This window comes from Calypte anna, chromosome 1 (genome assembly GCF_003957555.1).
Source record: "Calypte anna isolate BGI_N300 chromosome 1, bCalAnn1_v1.p, whole genome shotgun sequence".
NCBI classification, from domain to species: Eukaryota; Metazoa; Chordata; class Aves; order Apodiformes; family Trochilidae; genus Calypte; species Calypte anna.
The window spans coordinates 138,696,229-138,722,561 of NC_044244.1; the positions used below are offsets into that span (position 1 = coordinate 138,696,229).

At 39.2% G+C, this 26,333-nt stretch overlaps 1 protein-coding gene across 1 annotated transcript; it reads right to left on the bottom strand.

The window, feature by feature from the left end:
- Positions 1–89: 89 nt before the first annotated feature.
- Positions 90–24,499, bottom strand: UPF3A (UPF3A regulator of nonsense mediated mRNA decay). The gene is made up of 10 exons (XM_030458406.1): positions 24,329–24,499; positions 22,231–22,337; positions 14,257–14,363; positions 12,292–12,390; positions 12,086–12,196; positions 8,687–8,742; positions 8,436–8,594; positions 6,485–6,645; positions 3,120–3,414; positions 90–393 (listed from the first exon to the last, which is right to left on the bottom strand). Exons 1-10 carry the CDS (start codon positions 24,497–24,499, stop codon positions 220–222), a joined length of 1,440 nt encoding a protein of 479 aa, XP_030314266.1. The 3' UTR covers positions 90–219.
- Positions 24,500–26,333: the final 1,834 nt, after the last annotated feature.

The following is a 26,333-nucleotide window of genomic DNA, read 5'->3' on the forward strand; positions in this document are numbered from 1 at the left end:
CACTGCTTTTCATAAAAAAGCAACTATATTCCTTTGCTGTTAAGATACTTGGTACACCTCCAGTCACTTTTCCCTTTATTTTACAGAAAGTAAGAGGCAGAGCTGTAGTAGTTTTGTTGGTGCAATTGCCCGTGGAGTTCTGGAACAACCCGAGGATTTTTTTCGTGATGACACTGAACTAAGTTCAACCCTTTCCACAAGTCTTTCTTCCAGTTTGTTTTATTCTGCTTCTTCGCTCTTCTCAGAACCACCTCCAGCTGAATTATCTGCCTCATACTTTTTGTCAAGAACATCTTCAAAGGATTTCCCATTCGAGTCATACATTTTGCTTGTAGATCCCATATATGTTCGGATGCGAGCTCCTGGCTGGTATAACTGCATGGCTGGGCGATCCTAGGAGGAAGGAGAGGTGGTTAACACTCTGAGAGAGCTGTGTGGGATACATGGGTGGGATTTTAGAGTGATGAAAGCTTGTGGAAAAAGGAGATTTTGTGTTAAATGACTTGACATTTTTGTAAGACCCAAGAAAAAAATGGGGTGTAATGAAAACTGACCGAGTTTTTAGTGTCTGTACTGTTTGTAACACTATTCTTGGGAGCCAAGCATTTTGAATACATGAAGGAAGCAGTAGAACTTAAACACACTATGCTACATTTGATGTGAACAAGGAAAAATAGTGCAGATAATTATGAAACACGGTATTACACATAAAACTCTGAAAAATGTTGCTAATGTTACTACCTTCACTAACATCAACTGGAAGAACAATTGCCTGTGCACTTCAACTCTACAAGTAAATGTCAAATATTAAATATAAACAAATAAACCAAAGAACAGTTTCAGAGGTAACAACTAGAACATTATCCTCTTCTGAACGTCACCAATTAATGTATGCACTGATACTCCAAGTCATGAATTATTACCACAATTTAGACACAGAATACACATTTTAATTATACATATCCGATGAACATTGCACAGTTACTGCTCTGCTTCATTGTGCCTTTCACAATGAGCCAAGGAATTTACCCACTGAAAAAAACAAAATTAGTTCAGTTTGAGCATGCTCAGACTCACACACATCAATCTGATCACTGAAAATAGAAGATGGAGCCAGTTTACATGGAGAAGACCCCTCAGATTTGCTGAATGAGATGTTCCATAGCTCTTGAGAAAACTTCTTCAGTAGTAAACCAGACTGTTTAGAAACTTTGCTTAAGAAGTCTTTTCCTAGCAAGAGTATTTTACTCTCACAAATACCAGCTTTTAATGTTACAAAGCACCCCATTCACTGAGACCTGAACTTTTTGACCAAAGTCTTGTGTGAAGTTTAGCAAACAAAATTAAACAGCCTATTTTAAGACAGACTGGCAGAGCACTGAAACTGTCCTATTAATTTTAAATTGCCTTCATAATTTGAAGTTATTCTCATCCTTTAATTCTTTTGGTTTTTTTTCATATATTCACAATATTAATTTTCTTTTTTTTTTTTTTTTTGGCCTTTTTGTTCCACTTTTTTCTCTGTCTCTTTAGACCAGGTATCAAGATTCACTATTGGGCCATACAACTGCATTCTAATTAGTGCATTGTGGTGTGGTAGGAACTGAGTAACACATCATAAACCTAGACCCTCTAACAAATAATGCCCATCATAAAAGTTTATGATAAAGGACCCAAATAAACTTGTGCTGGCATTGTTAATGCTACAAGTAAGTTGGAAAACTCTAGCCTAACTTCTATTTACATGATAAATACCCTTAGGAAAGAAGTGACCACACTGCCACATCTTTACTGATACTGCTTATTCTGTTTAGGGAACAACCACAGCACTCCAAGTGTGGACTAATCCAGAGCCTCAGGGACCCCATAAGTGCAATGTGATGGAAATAAAAAGGAGGTGGCTTCTAAAGATTTGACAAAAGCCTCCCAAGGCACACCATCCAGTTCCAAGGTTGCAGGTAATTCACCAAATTTCAAGAGTAGCAGAGCAAGCAGGAGGAAAATTGTTTTCCCCAGTTTCCCATTCCCAAACCTGCCACTTTTCTGAGCGAGCTACAGCTGGAGCTGTTGGGGGAAGTGGAAAGTGGCTTATGTGCACATGCAGATAAATCTCATACTGCTAACCATAAAGAAGAAGGACACACCAGGCTTTCTGTGTCTGCACAAAGGCAACTTACTTGACATGCAGAGTGAGTCCATCTGGACTTGCTCCATGCACACTCTGTGCAGACTCAATCTGTGTGTGACCAATTTACTCCTTGGCAGCCTTAGATCAGTCGTTTGCTTTGAAAGAACAGCTTCATGTGCAGAATAAATTTCTACACAAAACAGTGTTTCAGTCATCTTTTGTGATCAGAAAGGAGAGAGAATGAGGGTGACAAGGAGAACCACCTCCTGAAAAAACCCTGGCACATCCATGAAATCAGTCTGAGAAAAATGATGCCCATGTCTCTGGAAGACAGTAAGGGATGGCTCTGCTACACACCCTGCCACAGGCCCCACTTGCACTGGTTTTGCACCTGCTCTTTCCCTGACAATGACCATGAGGATAATTTGTCCTCACCAAAGGACAGACTTTTTGTTCTGGCAGGTATGCAATAAAGAAACATTTGCACATTCACACCCTCTAAATACAATGGTCTCTGAATTAGCTATTAAGTCCTCATAGTTCCTTTACTGAGCAATGTGTGGCCAATCCATACTATAGTTACTTTATGAGCTGGTAATGGAAGTACATTTTTAAAAGACTAGCATGCCACATGTTTTAAATTGCATTGCAGATATATATAACAAGTATAACAATTTTTAACAGACATAAAATACAAGGCTTCCAAGAATAGTATTCTAAAAGTGCTAAGGTTGAAAAGAAGAGAGAGTGTCTTATATATCTTGTAAATATGAACAAGCAGAGACCTGTGACCTTAACTTATTTTATCTACTGTTGTCCTCTGATAACAATAAAAAGAAGTCAGGGTTTTACTGAAGATGAAACAAAAAATTGCTTGCTTTTTTTTTTTCTTTTTTTTAAAGTATCTTTATGCTGAGTTTGCAAAAGCAAAAACCTGTGATCTTGAAGCATATTTAACTAATGAAAGATTATCCTAAATTAATAAAAGAACCTTATTTCTTATGCGCTCCTTTTTGGATGCCATGTCATCACACTTGTCCTCTTTACCCAGTTTGTCTACTGCCTCCACAGTGAAGCTGTAGTTGTAGTTCCCTTTCTTTCCTCTGTCTTGGTTGTATCCTTTCCCCCATTTCAGCTCTTCTTCATTCCTTCTCACAAACTTGTCAAACTCATAGTGAGCTCTATGCTTTCTGCCATCATCCAATCGATACCTTTGTCTTTCAGGCTCTTTTTCTTGAAATCTTCTCTCCATCTCTCTTTGCTCTTTGTCACTATCATTTTGTGACCTACGAATATGCATAAAAAGAAAAAATATCCAAACAATTAAAAATAAATAAAAAGTTGCTGAAGGATATAATACAAAGCCTTCCCTCAACACTGTTTAGATCAATTGTACGGCAAGGCTGTTTTCTTCTCACTAAAAGTGGTTATGGTCAATTTTCATCCATGTACACTCAGCTCTTGATTATATATTCAGTTCAAAATAGCAGACAAAGCTTTGCTAGCAAAACCAGACTTTCGTGCAACTGTTGCAGAAGGCTTGCTTTCCAGTTTTTATCCCTCTTTTCAATCCCATAAATAGTTCCCCAGTACTCTTCACATAACATTTTGCTGCCTGTCTGATACAGTTCCCAACTCTCTTATTCACTTCATTGCTCCTGTTCAGCAAACAGGTGCTTCTCCCATACAGCCAAACTGAAAATAATGGAGAAAGATTACGGAATAGATTGAACTTTAAAAGAAGCAAATACAGGCAGTTTCTTTTTATGAATTTCATATGGATAAATACTTAAAATTGAAACAGGAAAGCTGCTTTCGACAGTCTGCTCACATCTTGAGAATCAGCAAACAGAATCGGAGAGGATGGAGATTTTCTTACGGTGTAGTGACCAAATGGTGACACACTTCTCATGTAAAATGGCTTCGTATCAATAAAAGGGCACCTTTTTATAGAACTTTCCTTTTTAAAAAAATAATAGCACTGTGAAAACTGTCAGCCTCTGCCATGAACTTGGGTGTTGGTGGGGCTGCCAAGACTGAGGGGCTATGGCAGGAAGAGCTGGAGGTCAGTGACAAAACCTCAGTGACCTCAATGAGTGATTCAGCATTTCACAAGACTGCTTGTGTCAGTATAGCACAGTGTCCAAGTGGAAGCAACATCCCAGTTGTCACAGGTATCTGAATCAAGCACAATTACAGAGGTACTGTACCTGTAGCAGAGATACATATATCTATAGTAGCAGAGATACATATGTCTGTAATACACTACGTTAGCACTCAAGGGGTATGTGTCTGGAAGTTGGTTTGCTTCACATACAATATGTTATTCCAGACACTAACTTCAAACCCTGGCAATGCTCAGAGCATGACCTTCCAAGAAAACAGAAAGATGCATCTCAATTTGTTGCCTGGTACCTGTCTCTTCCACTGCCTGTTCCTTTGGTTGAGGAAGGAATGGGTGTGCCTGGAGGCAGGCAGGTGACAGGATACAAACCGCAGTTCAAGGGTGGTTAATGGAGCTTTCTAAAATTCTGTCACAGCAAACAGGCAGGCAAGAGTAGAGATGATGGAGTAAGCAATTACACAGAATAGGTGGAAGAGAAAGTTACATAGCCAGAGAAAGCAGGAATGAATGGAATTAAAGGGAATGGCAGCATATTGCTGCTTGGTACAGTTTCAAATCTGTATGTGATTTTGATGTGCCCACACACTCAGTGAGGTTTTAATTTGTGGTAGAAATCTATTGCTACTGAGCCTTTAACATGGTTTCAAACAGGCAACTCAGTCTCCTCTGTGTCAATTGGGAATTTAGAGTCTATTACTGATTTTTGAGTAAGTGACAAAGAAGTTACAACTTATAATTCTTGATCCAGCTGAAATATCTCCTCACTTGCTACCTAATCCCACCCGCTAATAATCATGATGAATTGAGTACTTGAAAAGACAAGGTAATGCTTACTGTACCTGCACAGCCCAAAGGATTGTGTTGTATACCTGGAAAATCTACATACACGACTTATTAAACTTACAGGATCAATGGCACCACCAAAAGCTTAATACATAAAGAGCCTAATTAGCAAACAACTGATTTGTCCCTCCAGGTTTTCTTCCCTTTGTTGAAGACCACCCACAAGGGTTGCTGAATATTTTCAATTTCCATTAGGGATTAGGAATTGGAAGATGTCAGAATTTTTTAGGACATATTCAACATACTGAAACACGGAGCCCATGTCTGAAATCCCCTTAGACAGGGACAAAAAAAGATTGACAATGTATGTAGCATATTATTGGTGAACAATTTCTTCAATTAGAAAATCCAGTAGTTTTACTTCCCAGTGTTCAAAGTGTCTTTATTTTGCTATGTGCCATTGGGAGAACATTGGCAGCTCCTGTGTACTTTTCATAAAAATCAAGAACCTAAATAGACAGAGGAAAAATGAAACTATTCCAAATAGGCAGGCAGCTTGTAAGACTCTCAGAGCACAATCCAACCCCCCCTCTAATACTGTGTATATAATAACATAGGTAAATTATTTAAATGCTCAAGCTTGCCCTTACATACCAGTTGCACATACACGTCATCTCAGATTGAGCTCTTTCACTTTGCAAAGTACTTTTTAGAGCTTGTCTGAAAAACTCTACTGAAGAACCAAGTATTCTTTACCTGTATTATATAGGTAATAGGCATATTATTCTTAGTTATCTAACTTACATATCTTATGGGTGAATCCTGCTTGTGATGGGACACACATGCAAAGAGCAAGAGAGAACCAGCTGCTGAAAACATTTAAACATTTATAAGACATTTCCAGGCTACAGTAGTTATAGAAGTGGGCTGTACCTCTTGTTCTACCATTAAATGTGCAACTTAAAAGGGAGACACAGATCTGTCATAAGCTGCCGTTCACACCATAACTATTCTGCCACTCTCTTATTTGCCAAACACATTTACTTGTTTATTGCAGCAAAAATGAAGCAAGTGTGATGGAAGAGTCTGACATCTGAGGCAATTTAGTCTGACGTCAGAAATGGAAGGAGGGCCTTACCTGAACTCTTGATGGGAATCAGATGAAATAACAATGAAACTCAGAATGACTTTTCATGCAGAAATCCTTCCAATCAGGGATTTCAAAACATTTCACAAATAACAAATTGCATCCAGTAGTACAGCCATCAGGTCAGTAAGCTGTTACTAGACATTTTTTGCAAAAAAGGACAGTGAAAGATTTGTTCTTACACAGAATGAAATCCTTGTTCCTTGCTGACCCAGCCAATGCACCACTTGTATCACATTTCAGCCTTCAAATGAAAACACTTAAAATCTAATTTGAAGCCTAAAAAATAAATTCTACTTACTTTTCCTTATGTTCTTTTACTGAACTCTCCAGTGATTTGGATCTTATACTCCCAGATCCAGGTGATTTATCCCATTTGTTTTCTTCTATGTCAGCTTCTTCAACATTTTCTTTGTGCTTTTCACTGGCCAGCTCATCTCCTTTTTCAGGCTTCTTAAGAAGCTAAGAAATATTTGTTTACACTATGATATGTAATTACTCTGCTCCGTTGTAACAGACATTTTAACAATATATTAAAAACATGTCACAAGCCTATAAAGAAGGAAAATATTTAAATGCTAGGCATATATTTTACAAAATGTAAAATTTAAAGAGTTATTTAAAGAGGGCAATTTACTTTTACTAAGGAGTGGCAGTCATTAGCAGGCATCCAACTGCACACTTTTAAATATGTCGAGAATACTGGAGAAAACACTTACCTACTCCTATCTCCTACGTTTTTTATATATAAAAGATATAATGTTCCATGATTTTTTAGAAATCATATAACAGAGCTCAGTGTTATTGCCAATAAAATAAGAAGCAGCACTTCTAAGACAAAAGGAGCAAGATTAATATTTCAGTCCATGAAAAATTAGATATAAAATGTGTTGCATATGAACTACTTTAGCTAGACCGACATTAGAAGTAGGTGTTAAGTGTAAATACACCTTGGCAGAAAAACAGATGGAAAAAAAAAATCTTATTAGCAGAAAAGGTCACATTGCATTTTCACTTTGGAGATTAAGATTTCCAAGAAGTCTGTTCCTTTCACAAGAAATAACCCACAGAGGGCTCGAGCAGTGTCTAGCATAAATAATCCTTATAGAAAGACCAACTGTATCAAACTATTTCTCTGACATTTCAAGAATATGCAGGATATCTTATCAGTCTTTCCCTTCCATCAATTTTTTTGAAATGAGCACAGCTCATAATTCCCCAATATTTAAAACTCTGTAATGTTTCTCTCAGGTAATATTTTCCTTTTTTTAAGGAGGCAGAACTGGCTTTCAAGGTCACATTGCCACAGATGTCAAAAATACTGGGGTCCTGGTTTTGGAGAACCAGTTTTGAGTAATAGATCAATTCCCTTTTCTTCTGAAGTTTTGGTATGTTTTTCATCATACCTAAATATGAAAAATCTGTAATTCAGCTTCAGAACTTATTATTTTTTACATCCAGGTGAAGGCAACTGTTGTCCAGACAAAAAAAAAAAGAAAGAGGGGAGAAGCACAGAGCTCTGTGGCTTCTGGAGTGCTCTTGCATTAAGCTACAGACTCTTACACCAATTTTCCCATTCAAATCAGCCTACAAAACCTTTCCAATACTGCTAAAAACTGTAGTTTAGATTAATATTTTTAATCTATGTCATTTTATATAAATAAGGTTTTAAATGTCTAGACATATCACAAAATGCACCCACCTAACTGAAGTAATTAATATCACACCTATTCAGATCGTTATAAAGCAGCACAGCATGAAATCACAACTTTGCTGTGACTTGGTTAAAGCACACAGTTAAAATAAATCCATTCTGAGCACCAACACAAAAAAATCTCAGCACATATGGCTAGATGAAGATTACATGACAGACAGTGTGAAAGCCACACTTGCAATGATCTTCTGACATGTTAGCACAGAACAATTTAGTTCTGTCAGGCTGTGTCAGCACAGATTGTGGCCGTGTTGTATAAAGATATCTGAGTTACCTGCCATGACTGTATCAGCACATCATTGTAACTAAGGGAATTAGGCACACTTTTCAACAACAGTACTTAAGTCAAAACCCTACATTTTTTTCCCTTTCCAGTCAAAACTGGCTTGGTATTTCCCCACCCTACTCCTAGTACACTGCATAAACACCATAAATGAGATACCAGAGGAACGTCTTGATAACTTAAGCAGAAAACTAGGTTGGGTTTTGTTGGTTGGCTGTTTTTTGGTTGGTTTTTTTTTTTTTTTCATTAAGGTACCTTGATCCTTATTTCTTTTTCAGAAATCTTCTTTTGCTTCTCTACTTCCTTTCTCTTACGTCTCTCCTCCTCTCTGCGCTTCCTTTTCTCTTCCTCCCGCAGCCGTTTCTTCTCCAACTCTCGCCGCCTTCGCTCTTCTCTTTTTTCTTCTCGTATTCTCTGAAGAGTTCAAAACGATTAATTGTAAATTGCCCAACAGAGAAACCACGTGAAACATAAATATTGAACTTCAGGCAAAAGTCTGAACGTACCTGCTTTTCTAATTTTCTATTTTTAATATATTCCAAAAGGGGTGTTGTTCTTCTAGCTAAAACACAAAAAATTTGTGATATAGTGTTCAACTCCTAAAATATGTACTCATTTCTCTACTTCAGTACTAACTGCTTTTTTCTAGCTTTACTTACAAGGGAGCTACGTAATTAATAAACCTATTTATTGTATATATAGTTTGAAGTCATTCCCATCATTCCACTTTAGAAACACTTTGGATTTTTTTTTGATGGTAGAGTTAAAAGCAACAGAAATATGTTGCAGGTTTATTTAAGGTTTAATTAAAAATCATATCTGTTAATTTCAAAGAATGGCTTTTTTCTTCTGCTCATCAAATGGTTCTTTACCAAAAGAGAAAGAAATCTGTTCAGAATCTATTACTACATTTTAATTTAGTACATCAAAACCTAGCTATAATGTTGTCCATATATAGCCCACATTACTGCAATCTCATATAGCACTTTTCAGTCCCAGAGTCCAGAGCATATCATGAAGGCAACACTTCCATTCTCATACAACATTTCCATTTAACAACCATTTAGCATTCACCTCTCCATGGGAAAATGGGATGAGTTAAGAGGTAAGTGGTTTGTGCCAGGTTACACAGCAAAGTATCAGCAGATTCAGTAAAACTCTGGCTTCCCAAATAACAAATAAAATGCCTCATCCATTCCTATGTAACAGAGCTGTCTCCACACTCCAAAATCCAGCCTTAGCCACCTGCATAAACCATCCCCAAATTCTATAAAAATTGCAGAACATCATTAAATTCTGTATCATGCACAGCATTCATGACTGTCAGTGCTGAATTCAAACTTGAATTCGTGTACTTGCAGCTATGAGCAAGTTTTGTCAGTCTGAGATGCCCCAGGATGGAATCAAAGAACATGTTTATTACTGGAAATTGCTCTACAGTTGTTTAAAGGACTCTTCCTCAAACCAGGAGAAAATTTTGCTATCGAAATGCATGACAGGATTTGGAAGGCAAAAAGGGGAAAAAAAGAAAGAAATGAAAAAACAAAAAAAAGTTTTAATGAAATTTTAAGTGGTGTAGCCAAAATGTAGACACAATTCATATCCAAAAACATCCGAATGGTTTTTTTTGTTGAAACAGTGAATATCCTGGGAGCAACCCAATCACTAATGGTAAAACTTTGTTACATAGTTGTGAATGGGAAGGCCTGACAGGATGCAACATTTATTTTTTATCAAATATCTGCAGTGAAAAGGAAAAACAATGAAAAATGTTGATTTGATCTCTACCTTCCTCTATCCCCATATTCCTCACGTTATGCTCCTCCCCTCTCACTTTTCTCTAATTTTTGTCAAATTTTAGGTCCCCAGCATCCTTCTACCAGTCTCCCAGATCTGTAACTCTGCCTCTCCTGCTCTTATAAGTCTCCCTGTTTTAATACTGTGTACCTCTGGGCACTTTTACACACCAAGAGTGATAAAAAATGGTAACTGGAGGGTCTGGGGAGAGGATAAGCTGCAGTGGGCATCCAGAATTTGAGCCTAGTCATGATAAAGACTGTGATGCAACAGGTTTCATCAGAAATTATAACTTGAAGTTCCAGGGAGACAGGCAGTATGATGAGTAGTATCAAAAAAGCAGGGAAAAAAAGAATGTCAAACCTAAATCTTGTCCATCTTATTTAAGGGCCGTACTTCAAATAAAAATCTAAGAGGCTTTTCTTAAAACGTTCTTCAAAAGAAAATAAGTTACAAAATGAAGTCCTGTGTCAACAATAACCTTTATATTTTGTCTTGCTCTCTACAAATAAGCCAGAAGAATGAGCTTACCTTCATCTTGTTACAGAGAAACTGTATTTTATCTCACTCTCACACTGAAACTGATGAGCTAAAGCATCTGTCTGGATGCACAAAACAAAAAAAAGTAACTACCTGGAGAAATGCTGAGAATGTGAGGCCCAATGCTGCCAACAAAGTCCTGGGGGTGTCTTTAACTGACTTAGTAGGAGTAACACATTTGAAGTTGGACATACAACTAAACCCTTATATAACTTGGTTAAAAACAAGTAAGTTACTGAAGTAATCTTTGTTTTTCTCTTAACAGCAATGGGTACAGTTTTGAATATCAGAAAAAAAATAAAGCACCTAAATTGATTTCCTGGGATTTAAAATAAACAAAATATTAAAACTGCTAATATGAAGCTGCCCTCAGCCAAAAGTTACTCAGAAATCTGCTACTCAGTAAGAATAATTTTCATCTATAGACTATTTTTAAGTTAATAAACCTTTCACTGAAATTGTAAACTTTGTGTAAAGTTCTTAGAAAATCTTGACTGCTTTTACTCTGCTGTCAAATACTAGGGAGGATTTGAGGTAAATAATGACTGCTGGGGAACTTGCCTATCTAGAAAAGCAGCAAACAGGTTTTATTATTAGACTTATCTAAACGTCCATACTTCTAACATTTCCATTTCCTCTAAACTGTTTTAAGTTTCATCTTTCCAATCAACTAATAATTTATTATTAACAATAATACTACTTTAACAAGTGATAGAATGAGAGGAAAGGCCTCAAGTTGTGCCACGGGAGGTTTAGATTGGATATTGCACAAAAATTTCTTTACTGAAATGGTGTCAGACACTGGCACAAGCTGCCCAGAAAAGTGGTAGAGTCCCCATCCCTGCAGGTATTCAAAAGATGTTTAGATGTGGTGCTCAGGGACATGGTTTGGTGGTGGAATTGGCAGTGCTAGGTAATGGTTGGACTCAATGATCTTAAAGGTCTTTTCCAACCTAAATGATTCTATGATTCTGATTCTTATCAAAAGAGGTGGCTTCTTCTATACTATAAAAAAAGATAATTTTTTTTCCTACTTGCTTGTTATACCTAAGGAAAGACAAAGTGTTCTACATTTTGTCAGCTGGAGATACAGCTCATCAATATTCCATGTCATCCTGAAAGCTGCATACTGGAATTGAAGATTTCAGTGTTGATTTTACTGGAGATTCCCCCCAAGACTGTGAAAGTCATGCTGCATGCATACAGAGAACAAGGTGTGGCCTTACTTTCATATTTTTTTCAGAATCTTGACCATGAAAACAGAGATGAGTTTATGTTTCTCAATAAAAGCAGCTCATATAATAGATTAAGTATTCAGCTATTTTATCTTTTAAAAATAAATCTTCCACCTTTTAGTACATCTGTAACTATTCAGAAGTATTCAGGACCTATATCTGAAGCCACTGTGCATGCAAAACTTCCAGTGTCACAAGTTGGTTTAGTAACAAAAGAATTTAACTGCAGTAACAATCTCTGTGAGACTGAACATGTCAGCTATTGCAAGTAATATAAAAAAGATATAAAAATATTTAATACTTTCAATAATAAGAAAAAACAAGAAAACAGACCAATGAGTTCCCTTGTTTTGGCCTCAATCTCTCCCAAAAGAATCTCAGGATTGGCACAGATTTTCTCTTCATCAGCACAATAACTCTCTAAAAATTTCCTATATTCTGGATCTGTGAAGAAAAATGTTTGCATCATGTTAATATTTTCAAATGTATGACAGAAATGGAATCTATTTTCCACTGTGACATCAAGAAAACATGTTTACCATCTTCAATGCTCCCTGCTTTGGCATCTTTCTTCTTCAGCTTCTTCTTTGAAATCTTCTGGAATGGGGCAAATTCAACCACTGCAGGATACTCCAAACCTTAAAAGAGACCAATGCTTAATTTTTAGAAGGAAGAGAAACATCCTTTATATTCAAGCAAGATTTTCAAAACCTGAAACTCGTGTTGGGAGGTTTTACTTGAATTCAAATATGAATGTTTCCACAACCCCATCCTCAACTTCTAATGAAGAATTACACATAGGAGTATTTTAGATTCAATGCAAAATATATTTATATTTTAATATATATATAAAAATTAATTTTTTTATAAGCTAAAAGAGACTTTAAAAAGAGACTTAAAGAAAACTACGATTTTACAGTAAGACCTTGCATTATGATTTATAATTCCCTTTCATTCTTCAAGGATATTGATTAGAAATTATTTTTTTTATTAGAAATTATTTTTTTGCCAAAAAGCTTAGTAAATATGTAAGGGCTAGATACTGTGCAGGTATAAAACATACTAACTTCTTCCAGAACCAAAACTGAAACAGTCAGCCTGTAGAATTGTCTGATACTTTTTTTTTTTCTGTTTATGATGAACTATGGAACTCCTTGCCAGTGTTTATTTTCATGGGTTTTGAATTCTGCTTTAAATACTGGATTCTTCTTTGGACTGGAGCCAGCTTTTGAATTTTGCCTGGCTTCCACTTGCAGCAAGTTCAAGATTACACATTGCTCAAGTCCACTGAAAACCTTGCTTAAGTCTGCTAGAACATTTGTTGACCTCAGTGATCCTGGTAAGCCTTGTTTTGGTTTTAGCCTCATAAATGCAATACCACCACAAGCCTTTTGATCATAATTTCTGCTGGTTATTTGCACAATCGTGCCAAACTGGACAGCTGTGTCCAAGCTCAGTTTTGCAACATAAAAAATATTCTGGCTTTGGTCCACCCTAGCACTGAAGAACATTCTTAATTTAGACAAAGTGAAGTCTTGGAAGAATTATAAAACTGGTTTCTTATCTAAAACATCCAGAGTTTGAAATCTGGGAAGCACACCCTGTGAGTAATGTGTTATTCTCCATCTCTAGGAAAATCCACCCAAATCTGATTAAATTAGAGGCCTATAAAGCATCTCAGGTAGGAAATGCTGATGAGGGATTTGTTAGTGTGGCAGACAGCTTCTTCAGAGATCAGTTCTTCAGTAAGAGCAGGCATGACTTCTTCTCACAGGACCTCTGCAACATGGACTGAAGAGAACAGGCTATGTCTATATGAGAAACCCAAAACTCTGTTTTATAAAACCCATGAAATTTTTTTACAGAGGCTATGAGTGAATGAGGCAAAAAACTGCTAGAAGGAAAAGCACCATTTCTTGGCTAGGGTAGTTCCATGCAACTGTAGAAGATGTGGATTTATCCATACCTACATTACAGAGCTTTTCTTTACCATTAGGTAAACCCCTGCACGCTGAACATTTTAAGGATGGCAACCAATTTTGTCACTCTTTTTCTTGGAACTCAAGATGTCTGCAAATGCTCTAAGAAGTCAAACTGTACGTGTCTCAAATTGGGCAAGACAAGTTTTTGTCTTGCTTTTTCAAAATGGGAATGAGTGGCACAATTTTATCTCATAGAAACACACTGAAGATGTAACAATTCATGCTTGTAATGTGTTCAGGTCTGTTATGATGAATTGTGAAGCTTTAATAAGATAATTTTATTAATAGGATCTTGATTGTGTATTGCTGAAGGTACAAGAATGCAGATATAGCATGCACACAGACAAATAAGACTGCATAGATACATATATTTTGCACTTAATTATATTTGTAAGTGCTAGATTTTAATATGTTTTATATAATTAACTATATTGAAAAAAAAAACATGGTAATTACCAAAAATAATGTTCTAAAAATGGTATATGTATACATACACATTTAGTATCTTATAAATAGTCCAACCTTTATTATCAATGAAGACATAGCCATCAAAGCGGTCTCTAAAAAGAAGGATGTCCTCAGGATTTCTAAAGTTAATGTATGCTCTTGAGTAGAGATGAGGATAAAGGCTGCAACAACAAGTAATTTAATCTTCAGTTATTTACTGTTCTTTTCAGGCCTAGAAAAAAATGAATCACACTCCAATTCTTACCTTCTCTGAAAAACAGCTACCTTAAACACGCACATTGAAATCTTTACATACATATGTATATAATTATATATATATATAAAAGTAACTGAAATTACTTTTAATAAGTTACTTTTAAATAAGTGAGGGTAGTTACTAAGCTATCACTGAACTGAAAGAGATTTCCACATTTAAGAAAGATTAAATAACAATGGGCAAGATAATCCAATGAATTACATACAAATAAATTCCACCTGACATACATGTGTACAAATATACAATGTCTAATTGTGAAGAACCATTACTGTGAAAAGCCAAAACATTTCTAGCAAAGAGAAGAACGAGTACTTACCTAAAATAAATCTGATCCTTCAAGAATTTATTGGCACAGATCCCATTCCAAAGGGCTTAATGCTCCCAATAAAAACCTCAGGCTTGGCACAGCACCAACCACAATGAAACTGAGGAATTTAATGAACTACCACCCACAAGTGGTACCAGACAAGTTATGGTGAGTCCTGGCATGTACATGCTTTAAACCCCTGCAACTGTGATATAAAATAGCTGGGTTTAAATGGCCTTCAGTGCTGGCTATGCATCACAACAGATTTTGACACATACCTGAATACAAACCCGTAATTTTAAATTATCTTTAATTTAATTTTAAATTTTACTAATTTATTATTCATTTAAACAATCAAGTTTAATTAATAATATTAATATTTAATTTTAAATACATTTTTAATTTTAATAATTTTAATAATTTTAAGTTACTATTGCCACACAGGCAAAACTGACCACCAGCAGCAGTGGCCAATCAACACACACAGTTACAACTGTATTTCAGCCCCATAGCTATTTCAGAATTGGATTTCACCATCGGTGAGAAAGAGCAAAACTATGGGTTTATCACAGGATGCACAGGCAGCAGAAGCTATCTTGAAGGTGGTTGTGGAGTGACACTACAGGAGCAAAGCAGGCAAAACAAACCAGCTTCCTTCTCATCTATTTCACAGCAGAAAAAATGAATGTAACACTTTCTGTAACTACATAGTTTCAAAATATATTTTTAAAAGGCCTACAAGTACATGTAAAGGAGGGGAATTTATTGTGCAATCTTCAGCTGTGCTGGGAGAAATGTCTCTCTACTGCTTAATGGCTGGAACAGTGAAGAAGTCTGATCACTGGTGGCTCCCAGGAAGAAGTGAACTTCCTTCTCTGTCACATTAACAGGACTATTCATATGTTTTGTATTCTTTGATGTTTAAATTAAATGAGGCTTGATATTAGAAAGTGCTACAATTATACACTTGAAGTACTGAAGATGCACAAGGAAAAAAAAGCAGTCTTGAGGGAGCATCTTCAGTTTCTGTAAAATACTAAAACTTTCTGTAGACCGAGGATTGGCACTCAGGTAAGTGTCCAAGTCACTGCAACACCACAACACTTTTCTTTGTCTCAGTGTACAGCAAACAGCCTCATCATATAGTTAATTGGGGAAGGGGTTTCTGCAGTAACTTAGAACCTTATGGTTGGCAAATAACCATCATGACACGGCTGAAAATACAAAGCCTTATCCCTTCCTTTTTTTCTTTTAGCTTGTACACCAATGCCATCTGTTTGATCTGCTCTGGCAGCACAAACTTCCTGGCACACAGTATTTTTTAACATTTTCACCTTAGAAAAATCTCAGAGTGAGATTTTTAAAATCAGAGGAACATTATATCTAATTGCCCCTGTACTCAGCGCTGGTGAGGCCACAGCTTGAGTCCTGTGTCCAGTTCTGGGCCCCCCAGTTTAGGAAGGATATCAAGGTCCTGGAGCAGGTCCAAAGGAGGGCAACCAGGCTGGTGAAGGGACTCGAGCACAGACCCTATGAGGAGAGGCTGAGGGAGCTGGGGGTGTTCAGCCTAAAGAAGAGGAGGCTCAGGGGAGACCTCATCACTCTCTACAACTCCCTGAAAGGAGGGGGTAGCCAGGGGGGGGTTGGTCTCTTCTCCCAGGCAACTCTCAGCAAGACAAGAGGGCATGGACTTAAGCTCTGCCAGGGGAGGTTTAGGTTAGATATTAGTAAGAATTTCTTTACGGAGAGGGTGATCAGGCATTGGAATGGGCTTCCCAGGGAAGTAGTGGATTCTCCATCCCTGGAGATATTTAAAAAGAGACTGGATGTGGCACTCAGTGCCATGGTCTGGTAACTGCAGCGGTAGTGGATCAAGGGTTGGACTTGATGATCTCTGAGGTCCCTTCCAACCCAGCCAATTCTGTGATTCTATGATTATAAAGCGTTTATTACAGTAAGAAAAAACTGAGTATGAAATGTATAGATGAGACTTGATAAAGCAGTGTCAGAAATTACCCTGAAAATAAGGGATCCCATGTTGTTCCTAAGCATTATTAACATATTCAAGAACTCCATTCACATCAGCAGAAACATACAGAAATTTAAGAGCATGCTCGTGCACAGCAGGATAATAACGTGCACAGTAGCAAAATAAAATTAGATTATCCACTATTGTTGTTATGTATCAGAGCAGAAGAATGTAGAAACACAGTTACGACAACCCATAACAATTACAGGTTTCTTCCTTAAAAGAACCACTTCTACACACAAAGAGTTGGTTCTTATCTGGGAAACATACATAGGAGCAAGTTAGATATCAGAGTGCTTACTGTATATAAGTTTGATTGCTCAGTGTTACGCAGACCTGTCTGAAGCTTTTACACAACAAAGTGTGCAGTGTCTCTAAAAAAAAATAATTAATTTCACTCTCTAATGGGAGGCTAACTGAATGTAGCAAACTGAAAATGCTTAGCACTGCCCTGCATATGAAATTCTGTCTCAGACACCTGATTTCAACTGCAGCCACCTGCTGTAACCCACCAGCATGACAGTGCAGCTAAAACCACACCGGGCTTCACAGGGACACAGCAACTCTGTGGTTAATACCCACCCCTAGGAAGAAACAGTGCTGCTCTGCTTTCATACTTTATATTCAGAAGTTGTTGGATAAAATACAGCTTTGGCTCTTCAGATTTTCTTTCTAGCCAAGTCCCACAGAATGGCCACTAGACTCTGTGTGTGTCTCCTCCTTTTTTCAAGTATCTACCAGCACAGATTTCATTTGGGATCTGAAATTAAGTTTGGGGTGCCATGGTTAGTTTTATCATCAGACAGCTGCTTCTATTTCACCATATGTTTGCTGTCTAGCATGCTGCTTTCCATATATATCAGGTTTTGGGCAGATGCACTGCACACTATGTTGTCAACTCTGGATATCACTTAAGAGTAAATTCTACGAAAATAACCCAGATGACTTTGACTGTACTAATTTCTTCAGTTTCTTTGTTTTTTGCTTTTGAGGGTAATCAACCTTTTAGGTTATATGTATAGTACCCAGTCCACCATGTCATTAAACCCCTACTTTTATAGTCATTTTAATAACAAACACATTATAATGGTTTACTTCTACAAACTGTCCTTCAAACACAACTGTGAAAAAAGTCTGGTATACAGGAAACCAAACAGCAACACATAAGCTATAAAATTAGACATCACATCTTAGTAAAAATGCCAACTTATCAGTCATAGTGCATAAACATACATACTTACATGTATATAAATTTAAATATATAGGTCAGGCTTTGAGCAACCTGGTCTAGGGGGAGGTATCCCTGTCCAATCAGGAGGAGTGGAACTAGATGATCTTTTTAGGTCCCTTCCAACCCAAACCATTCTATGATTCTGTTTCTATGATCTCTACATATAGATTTTGAATTACATTATAGATTCTGAAGTTACATAAACTTCATCCATTCATGTATCACATAATTTCTGATTAAATTGATAATTTACCACCTAAACTGTCATGTCAAACTAAAATCCACTTGGCCTTCATCCTCTTGTCCCTTGCCTTCTGCCAAGCACAATTTGCCTGGTAGTAGAGGACCAGAAAGACCACACAACTCCAATGACAGATTGTCACTCTTTCCATTCCTAACATGGTACTGGTGGTTCTGGTGAAGTCCCTGGGTGCATTCCACCATCCTGGAATGTTAATGCTACTCGCATACAATAATCCTGAACAAAATGTTGGGAAACAGTTATGAAGGGCAAAGGAGTGCTGTTTGCAAGAAGATTAATCACTGTCTGTGATATATGACACGACATAATATATTTGTCTGTCTTTCACCCTAGCAAAGCTCCAGTTCAGACCTCTTCACTTCTAAAACCTCACAACACAACACACAGCATTCAGTGCCAGTCCTGAGGGATGACCAAAATCCATGAAAGTCAGAGCTCAATCACTTTAACTCAGGTTTTGGAAGACTCAGAAACACTTACACACAGGCAAAAAAAAAAAAAAAAAAAAAAAAGAATATATGGAAAAAGTAGTTAATATTTGGAGCGTCAGAACAAGATGGATGTCAGGAAGGCAGAATCTTTATTATCAGCAATAGACAGTATGTCAATACAACACACATCCCTGAAATCACAGAAAGTGTTTTGTTTGGATGTCAGTGTACAAGAGAGAATAAATATAATGCATTGGATCAGATGAATCTGAAAAAAAAAATGAATGAAACACAATGCAAAAGTCACTTTCTGAAATGATTTTACTGAAATGGATTTAACTACAAAAGTGTTATACATTAACATGACTTAATCAAATGGCATTTTATAAAGCTTTATAGATTGCCTATAACAGGACATTGTAAAATGAAAAATAACCTTTAGACTGCAAAAACAGTGGAAGTGGAGTTGATAATGTCAACCTTGCAAAACCACATAGGTAGGAGTGCAACTGCGTATTTTGTCCTCTAGGGGGAGATTTACCTTGGAAGTAAAAATGTAGAAACAGCTACAGCTAAACTCCAGTCCTTCCTCCAACAGCAACCGGTCAAGTATGTTCAGATAAAGTTTATTACAAAGGGGAAACTACACACTGACAGTTCACTTAGTACATCATTTCTGCTACTCACAGCCTAGGGACTTTGTAATACAGAATGTGTATCCTTGTGCTTCACAGGTTTTCTCAGATTAATTTCTAGCATCAATTTCTAACATGGAATTTTATAGTTTAACAGAGTGGTGATACATGAAAAAGAAGTCTCTACTTCACAGCTGAAGAACCTCCATGAGATTTCAGAAAGTTCTGTTATCTAGGGTTATACAGCATGGGGTTAAACTGAGACATTACAACCCTCAAGGCAAATTTGTCTGCTTCTGCATCAAAACACTCGTATGCCTCTTTCCAACAAAGATCCTCCTTACTGGGCAGCTTCACCAAATAATTATGGTTAGGTAACATGAAATTTGCTTTTTATCTTCCCATGTATTTATGACCAAATTCTCTGGGTTGGTTGCCACAGTACACATGGTGCAGGACGTAGAAAAAAGTTAACTGGTGAAAGACAGAGGGCATTTTAAGAAGAACATGCCCACTTTGTCCTGTCCTGCTCTGCCTGTTAGCTGGAATGGCATGAATACAAAAACTATCCAAAGAGTTTTCTGAAATTTTGGGAACTGTCCCTAATATGATGGATTACAGCACCACAATGCTTTATACTCAGAAGAGTTCTCTGATGGGTAAAAGGAAACTAAGACTACATATAATCATCTTGTTTAGAGTTTAACTTATATTCTAGGGTTTGCAAACACATACAGTTAAATTACAGAGAGATGTACATACCAGCATTCAAACAAAGAGAGCAAAGAGGGCAAGGTGATCCTGGGCCAGTCAAAGAACAGACCTGCAGCTAAATGCCTGCTTAAACTGCAGAGTTTAAACTGTTTAAACCTTCTTTTCACTGGAAGAAGGTGAAGCCATACAGACTGTGTAAAGATAAACTCATTCTGAAAAACTTTATCTTTTGTATGAAAACAAAATTTTTAAGAAGCAAGATGAAGGAAAAAATAGTGAACACAAAACAGTATGTTAAAAAATCAAACTTTTATGAAAACACTTTTTTCTAGAGAGTTTAAATTTGCAAAACAGAAGAGAACAATAATACAAAACTCAGGAAGAAGAGGACATTTTTCTCCCAAATTCCTTTTTTGCTGACAGGGGTCATACACAGGACTCAAGGAAACTGACAGTCCAAGTATCAAAGATTTCACTGTTAAAAAAGTTTAAAACTGTGTGTTTCAAACATTCCTCTACCAAAATGAATATTTGTGTCATCTATGTGATCTAACAAACTTTATGTATACCTGTGTTCTATCCCTAGCTATATGAAAGCACATGTTGAGTAACACTGCACGAGAGAAAAACCACAATACCTTTTATCAGTGACCTGACATGGATGATATTAAGTGGGCAAACAGAAGTATTTTTGAGTACACCAATCTCCTCACATAAAAGTCATGAGAAAATGAAACTTTGTACAATTGTTGTCAGCACCTTCTCTTTTGTTAGACGGCTGACTCCCTAAATTCTTACACAGCAGTTGTTCTGGAGAATTAGAATTGTAAGTTTTAAACTGTTTCCTAGCATTTGTGCAGCTAAATGCTATGGATGACAAGAGACACTCTTCAGATACTTTTTGGTCTGCCTTTCATTTTTGCACTTATCAAATGAACATCTGGGAGAGGAGCCTTACAGAGACCCCTTTGGAAGTACAAATGACAAGTCCAGAACAGAAATATAAATAACTACACAGACTTTCAATCAGGCTAAATACTCCTCTTTCCTGAGCTCACATCCTTTGTGTTTCTAACAGAAAAGCTGAAACACTTACTATTTCATTGCTGCCTCTGTGTGTGTAACTACCCAAGTCAAGCAACTGCCATGAAGTTTCACTAAACAAACTTTTGTTTCTTTCTGCTGGTGAAACTGACTGAGAGTACCTATACAGTCAGAGTTAACCATCTATTAACATAGTGGTGGTTAAGAATTGGCAGTGTCCTTCCAGGACAGGCACTGGACTGTTCCAAGTGCAGGCTGCCACAAAGAAGTCCCTGTGAACTAAAGGTTCTGGGTGGGGTCACCCCTAACTTTAAGAGTAGCTCTGCAATAAACACACATCAGGCTGGAAGGGACCCCAAAGATCACCTGGTCCAACCCTTCTAAAATTACTGTTTATGCAACATGTCCCAGCACCCTATCGAGCTGAGACCTAAAACTTTCCAAAGTAGGAGAATCCACCACTTCCCCTGGGAGACCATGGGGATGTCTGACTGTCCTCAATACTTATATTCCAGTTCTTCAGTACACATGCAGATTTAGCATACAGTGTTCTGCTTATTTTAGTCGTTGAGTTCTTTCTCTTCTGGAAAGGCTTTTGTTCAAAAGGGAGTAGTATTGCAGCACTGCTACACTGAGTACATTATATAAACATATAAGCAATTCTGATTTATTTTAAATCAACCACTATTTCCTTTTTTTTCTTGTTATGAGCAAGACAAAAATTAATAAAACTGAATTATTTGAAAAACTAGAAAAAATACAAAAAGATGCAAGCAAAGAAACTAAACTCAAACAGCACTCATGAAAAAAAAAATGTGTGGTATTTGCCCTCTTTCACACAGCCAACAGTTTGTTGCATTTTACCAAAGAAAGTTAGAAGAAACATCAGGGTTTCAAGTAAAATCATGTCTCATTCACAGACAAAAACTTTGTGTCTTTAAACCACTAGAGTAAAATAAGAGGGCAGGAATGCATTGTCTCTGCGTATGTATCCTGCTTTCCACAACTATTTTACATAATGAAACAAAAAGGGCTTGGTGGAAAAAATGTCATTTGTTACATCCAAAATAACTTAGTTAGGTTTTTAAGTATCTGAAAACCTGCAAAGCTCATCCTCACCTGGGATCAGCAGTGCAAAACTCAAAATAATCATGAGCAGGTAGAGGATGTAGCTGTTCCTCCAGTTGCTCCTTAGTTAGACAAGGAGGAAGTCGTCGAATAACTACCTGCACATATAGAAGAAAATGGAGATTTATTTCTTATTTAAATACTGTAGGAAGAGACTGAACAAATAATACTACTCCTCTTCAAAAGCTCTTCCTCAAATTGGGAACTTTAATTGTGAGGACCCTAGTGATTTACCTCCTTGGACTTGCTGACAGATGGAACACTTCCCCTATCTCAGTTTCTGCTAACATTGTATAATCATTGGGTGAAGTCTGGTGAAGTGCTTGAGAACCACTGCAATTTAGCCAGCAGCAAGAGATATTAACCAAAGCCAAAAAAAACCCAGATATTGACTACACAAAAATTTTAAAAGTATCTCTTTTTAAAATTATTTAAACTAAAGTCTCTTATTGAAACAGTGTCTTAGAGTATTAGGGGTAATGTGTCCAAGTGCTGGCAATGGAGGGCTGCAGGGGAAGAAGCAGCCAGGGGCTGCCCTGTGCTGGGCACAGCTGCCTCTGACAGACCCAGCACAGGGTACGGCTGAACTCCTCAGCCACAATGATGGCACCTCAGGGAAAACTTAATTTAAGAAAGGGCAGAAAAGGCTGCACAGCAGTGACGGGGGAAAAGTGAAAAAGTGTGGGAAACAGCTGTGGGGACACTAAAGTGAGAGATGAAGGAGGGGAAGAGGTGCTCCAAGCCTCAGAGTAGATATTCCCCTGGTGGAGACCATGGTAAACCAGCCTGTACCCCACTGTGGAGCAGATAGGGCTATGGGGGACCCTATGCCACAGCAGGTGGAGGTGCCCTAAAGGGAGATGCAGCCTGTGCAGAACAGATTTTATGTCAGGACTTGCAGCCAGGGAGGAGGTTTATCCTGTAGGACTGCATCCCAGAGAAGATCCATGCTGCAGCAGTTCATGAACAACTGCAGTGTGTGGGAGAGATCCCCAGCATGCAGCTCATGAAGGACTGTATCCCCTGGGAGGGACCCACGGTGAAGCAGGGGAAGAGTGTGAGGAGAGAGGGGCAGTAGGGAGGAGCTGCCCTGTCTGCAACCCCCATTCCTCACCCTCCACTGCTTGGGCACAGGGGAGCCTGGGAGGGAAGAGGGGAGAGTGAGAAGGTGTTTTAATCTTTGTTTTTTCACCATTTTGCTTTTTTTTTAATTAGCAAGAAAGCATATTAATTTCATCCAAGCTCGGTATGTTTTGCCTGTGATGGCAACTTGGAAGTGATCTCCCTGTCTTTACCATGAATTTTTTTTCATCCTGTTTTGTCCCCCTGTCACGATGAAGACAGACTGAGAAGAGCTGCTGGCAGGGCTCTGGCAGCCACCTAAAGCCGACCCACCACACTCAGGTAAACTGTCTGACAGCAGAGGCCAGGAAAACATAGAGATACCTTTGGGACAGAATGATGCCAGCACACAAAACATTAAAATGGCCATCAAGCTTCAGATATCCCATTTCCTGCCAACACCTGAATTTAAATGAACCTGACTTAAGCTAGCGTTTTCCAGTGCTCCGGTTTGCCAATTTATAAAACGGTAACAAATCGAATTTCAGGATACCCTACATAGAAGTATTCTTCGAGAAGCGCTCGAATAAAGCCAGGGCGAGAGAAGTGCCCCTGCCCTCACAGGAGCCGCTTGGCCACAGCGAGAGCCCATCTTCATTTCTGAAGAACGAAGAGGTGAAAAAAAGGAACACCACCGTGCAGCGCTGCTGCTGCAGCTGCTGGGGAGCTCCAAACACTGAAGTGAATAAAACACCTTCATTCTGCAGGTGAAGAAACACCTGTGTCAGCACCGGAGCCTCCCGAAACCCGACTCGACTCTTCTCGGACACCTGCGCCACGCTCCTCCCTCCCACCCCGACATCTCCCACCTCACACACTCCTCCTCGCCCCATCCCAAGGGGGTCACCTCCCCATCCCAAATCACCCCCCTCGGCGCCCCAAGAGTCAGCCCCGGTGCGGACACCCCCAAACCCGCCTCCCCTCTTCCTCCCCCTCCTCTCCCCTCCGTTCCCCCGCGCCCCCTCACTTTGCTCAGAGCCGTTTTTTTCTCATCTCGCTGTTTAACCGGCGCTGGGTGAAGCGGCGGAGGCGGCAGCGGGTTCGGCGGGGGGTTCGGCGGAGCCTCCAGATCACGGCGCGGCGATTCCCGCCGCATCGGGGTGTCCATGGGACACTTATCGCGGCCGCCGCCCCGCATCAACCCCGCCGCTGCCGCCCCCCTCACACGCACCGAGCCGCCCCCGCCGCCGCCCGCCGGAGGGAGGCGGAAACCTCGCGAGAACTGGACGCCTGGCTGGCGGGATCTCGCGAGAGTTCGACGGGGGGGCGATGGGGGTGAGACCCCTCAGCGGTCGAAGCTCGGGGAGGGGTGGGCGGCATCCCCCCCCGGGTCTGGGAGAGGTTCTTTGGTAGACTCGCAGGATGGTTCGGGTTGGAAGGGGCCTTTATAGTTCACCTGATCCAGTTCCCCTACCACGGGCAAGGACATCTTCAATTAGATCACGTTCCTCAGAGCCCTCTCCCACCTGGTCTGCAATGTTTCCAAGGATAGGGCTTATGCCACACCTCCAGGAAGCTTGTTCCAGTGTCCCACCACCCTCATCATAAGGAATTTCTTCCATATATCGAGTCTAAATCTACCCTCTTTGAATTTAAAACCATCACCACTTGTCATAGAATCTTAGAATTGGCTGGGTTGGAAGGGACCTCTGAGATCATCAAGTCCAACCCTTGATCCACTACCGCTGCAGTTACCAGACCATGGCACTGAGTGCCACATCCAGTCTCTTTTTAAATATCTCCAGGGACGGAGAATCCACTACTTCCCTGGGCAGCCCATTCCAATGCTTGATCACTCTCTCTGTAAAGAAATTATTTCTAATATCCAACCTAAACCTCCCCTGGCAGAGCTTAAGTCCATGCCCTCTTGTCTTACTGGGAGCTGTATGGGAGAAGAGACCAACGCCCACCTGGCTACCCCCTCCTTTCAGGGAGTTGTAGAGAGTGATGAGGTCTCCCCTGAGCCTCCTCTTCTCCAGGCTGAACACCCCCAGCTCCCTCAGCCCTTCCTCACAGGACTTGTGCTTGAGTCCCTTCACCAGCCTAGTTGTCCTATCACTGAGGGGTCTGCTGAAAAGTTTGTCCCCATCTTCTTTCCAGAAACTTTGCAATGCTCGAGCAAATAATATAAATTCAGGCTGCAATAAATTCAGGGGCCACCCTCTGTGCTCCTGGGCAGGAGAGGATAGAGAAATGTGTCCCGTTTCCCCCCTCTGGTAGCTCCAGCTTAGACCTGTGGGTGCCTGGTGGCCCAGGCCTCCCTCTGCCCTTGCCTGGCCTCTGTCCCCTCCAGCAGGATAGTCACAGCCACCTTGGGGACATGCCACCCAGAGCCTTAGCATGCAGGGATTAAAAGTTAGCCAGGTCCTGGGGACAAAACAGGGTGGAAAAGAGGATGTAACTTGTTACTTGTGTCTGCTCTTAAGTCTGGGGTCTGCAGAGAGCATTGGAAGAGCAGTGCCTGCAACCGTATCTTTAAATCTTCTAGGCAATAGTACCTGGGAAGACACTGCTGGAGCTGTTGGCAACAGAAGTATCTTTTGGTTTTGAAACCTATTCTAGAAACATTTAAGGCAACAGACAGGTCACCCCACTCAGGAACAAGATTGACCCTTGCAACAGATCAGGTTATGTGACAGGATAAGGATGTATCTTTTGGGAACGCGTGGATAGATGCTCAACCCAATGATGGACCCTTTTTACTCAGTGGCCAATGTGGACCTCTGTAAAAAGTGGACTTTTACTCAAGTGAGGCCAATGACTTGGAGTAAAAAGTAAAAATTAATAACCAAAGGCCTCAAGAGAACAAGGACAATACGCAGTTTAACTAGACCCAGGGTGAAAATCAGAATGTCAGAATAACCCAGAAAGGCACCAAGCACTATCTAGGAAGCAGAGTCCAGTCAAGAGCAGGACTGGAGCAGAACAGGTATTGGGAAGTGCAGAGGACTAGAGCACAGTGGGAGCTGCTG

Excerpts from the sequence above, each read along its gene's own strand:
- UPF3A (XM_030458406.1), bottom strand. The coding sequence starts at position 24,499 with ATGCGGGGCGGCGGCCGCGATAAGTGTCCCATGGACACCCCGATGCGG. Across the intron at positions 22,338-24,328 it reads AAAAAACGGCTCTGAGCAAA|GTAGTTATTCGACGACTTCC; the intron begins GTGAGGGGGCGC and ends CTATATGTGCAG. Across the intron at positions 12,197-12,291 it reads AGCAGGGAGCATTGAAGATG|ATCCAGAATATAGGAAATTT; the intron begins GTAAACATGTTT and ends TTTTCTTCACAG.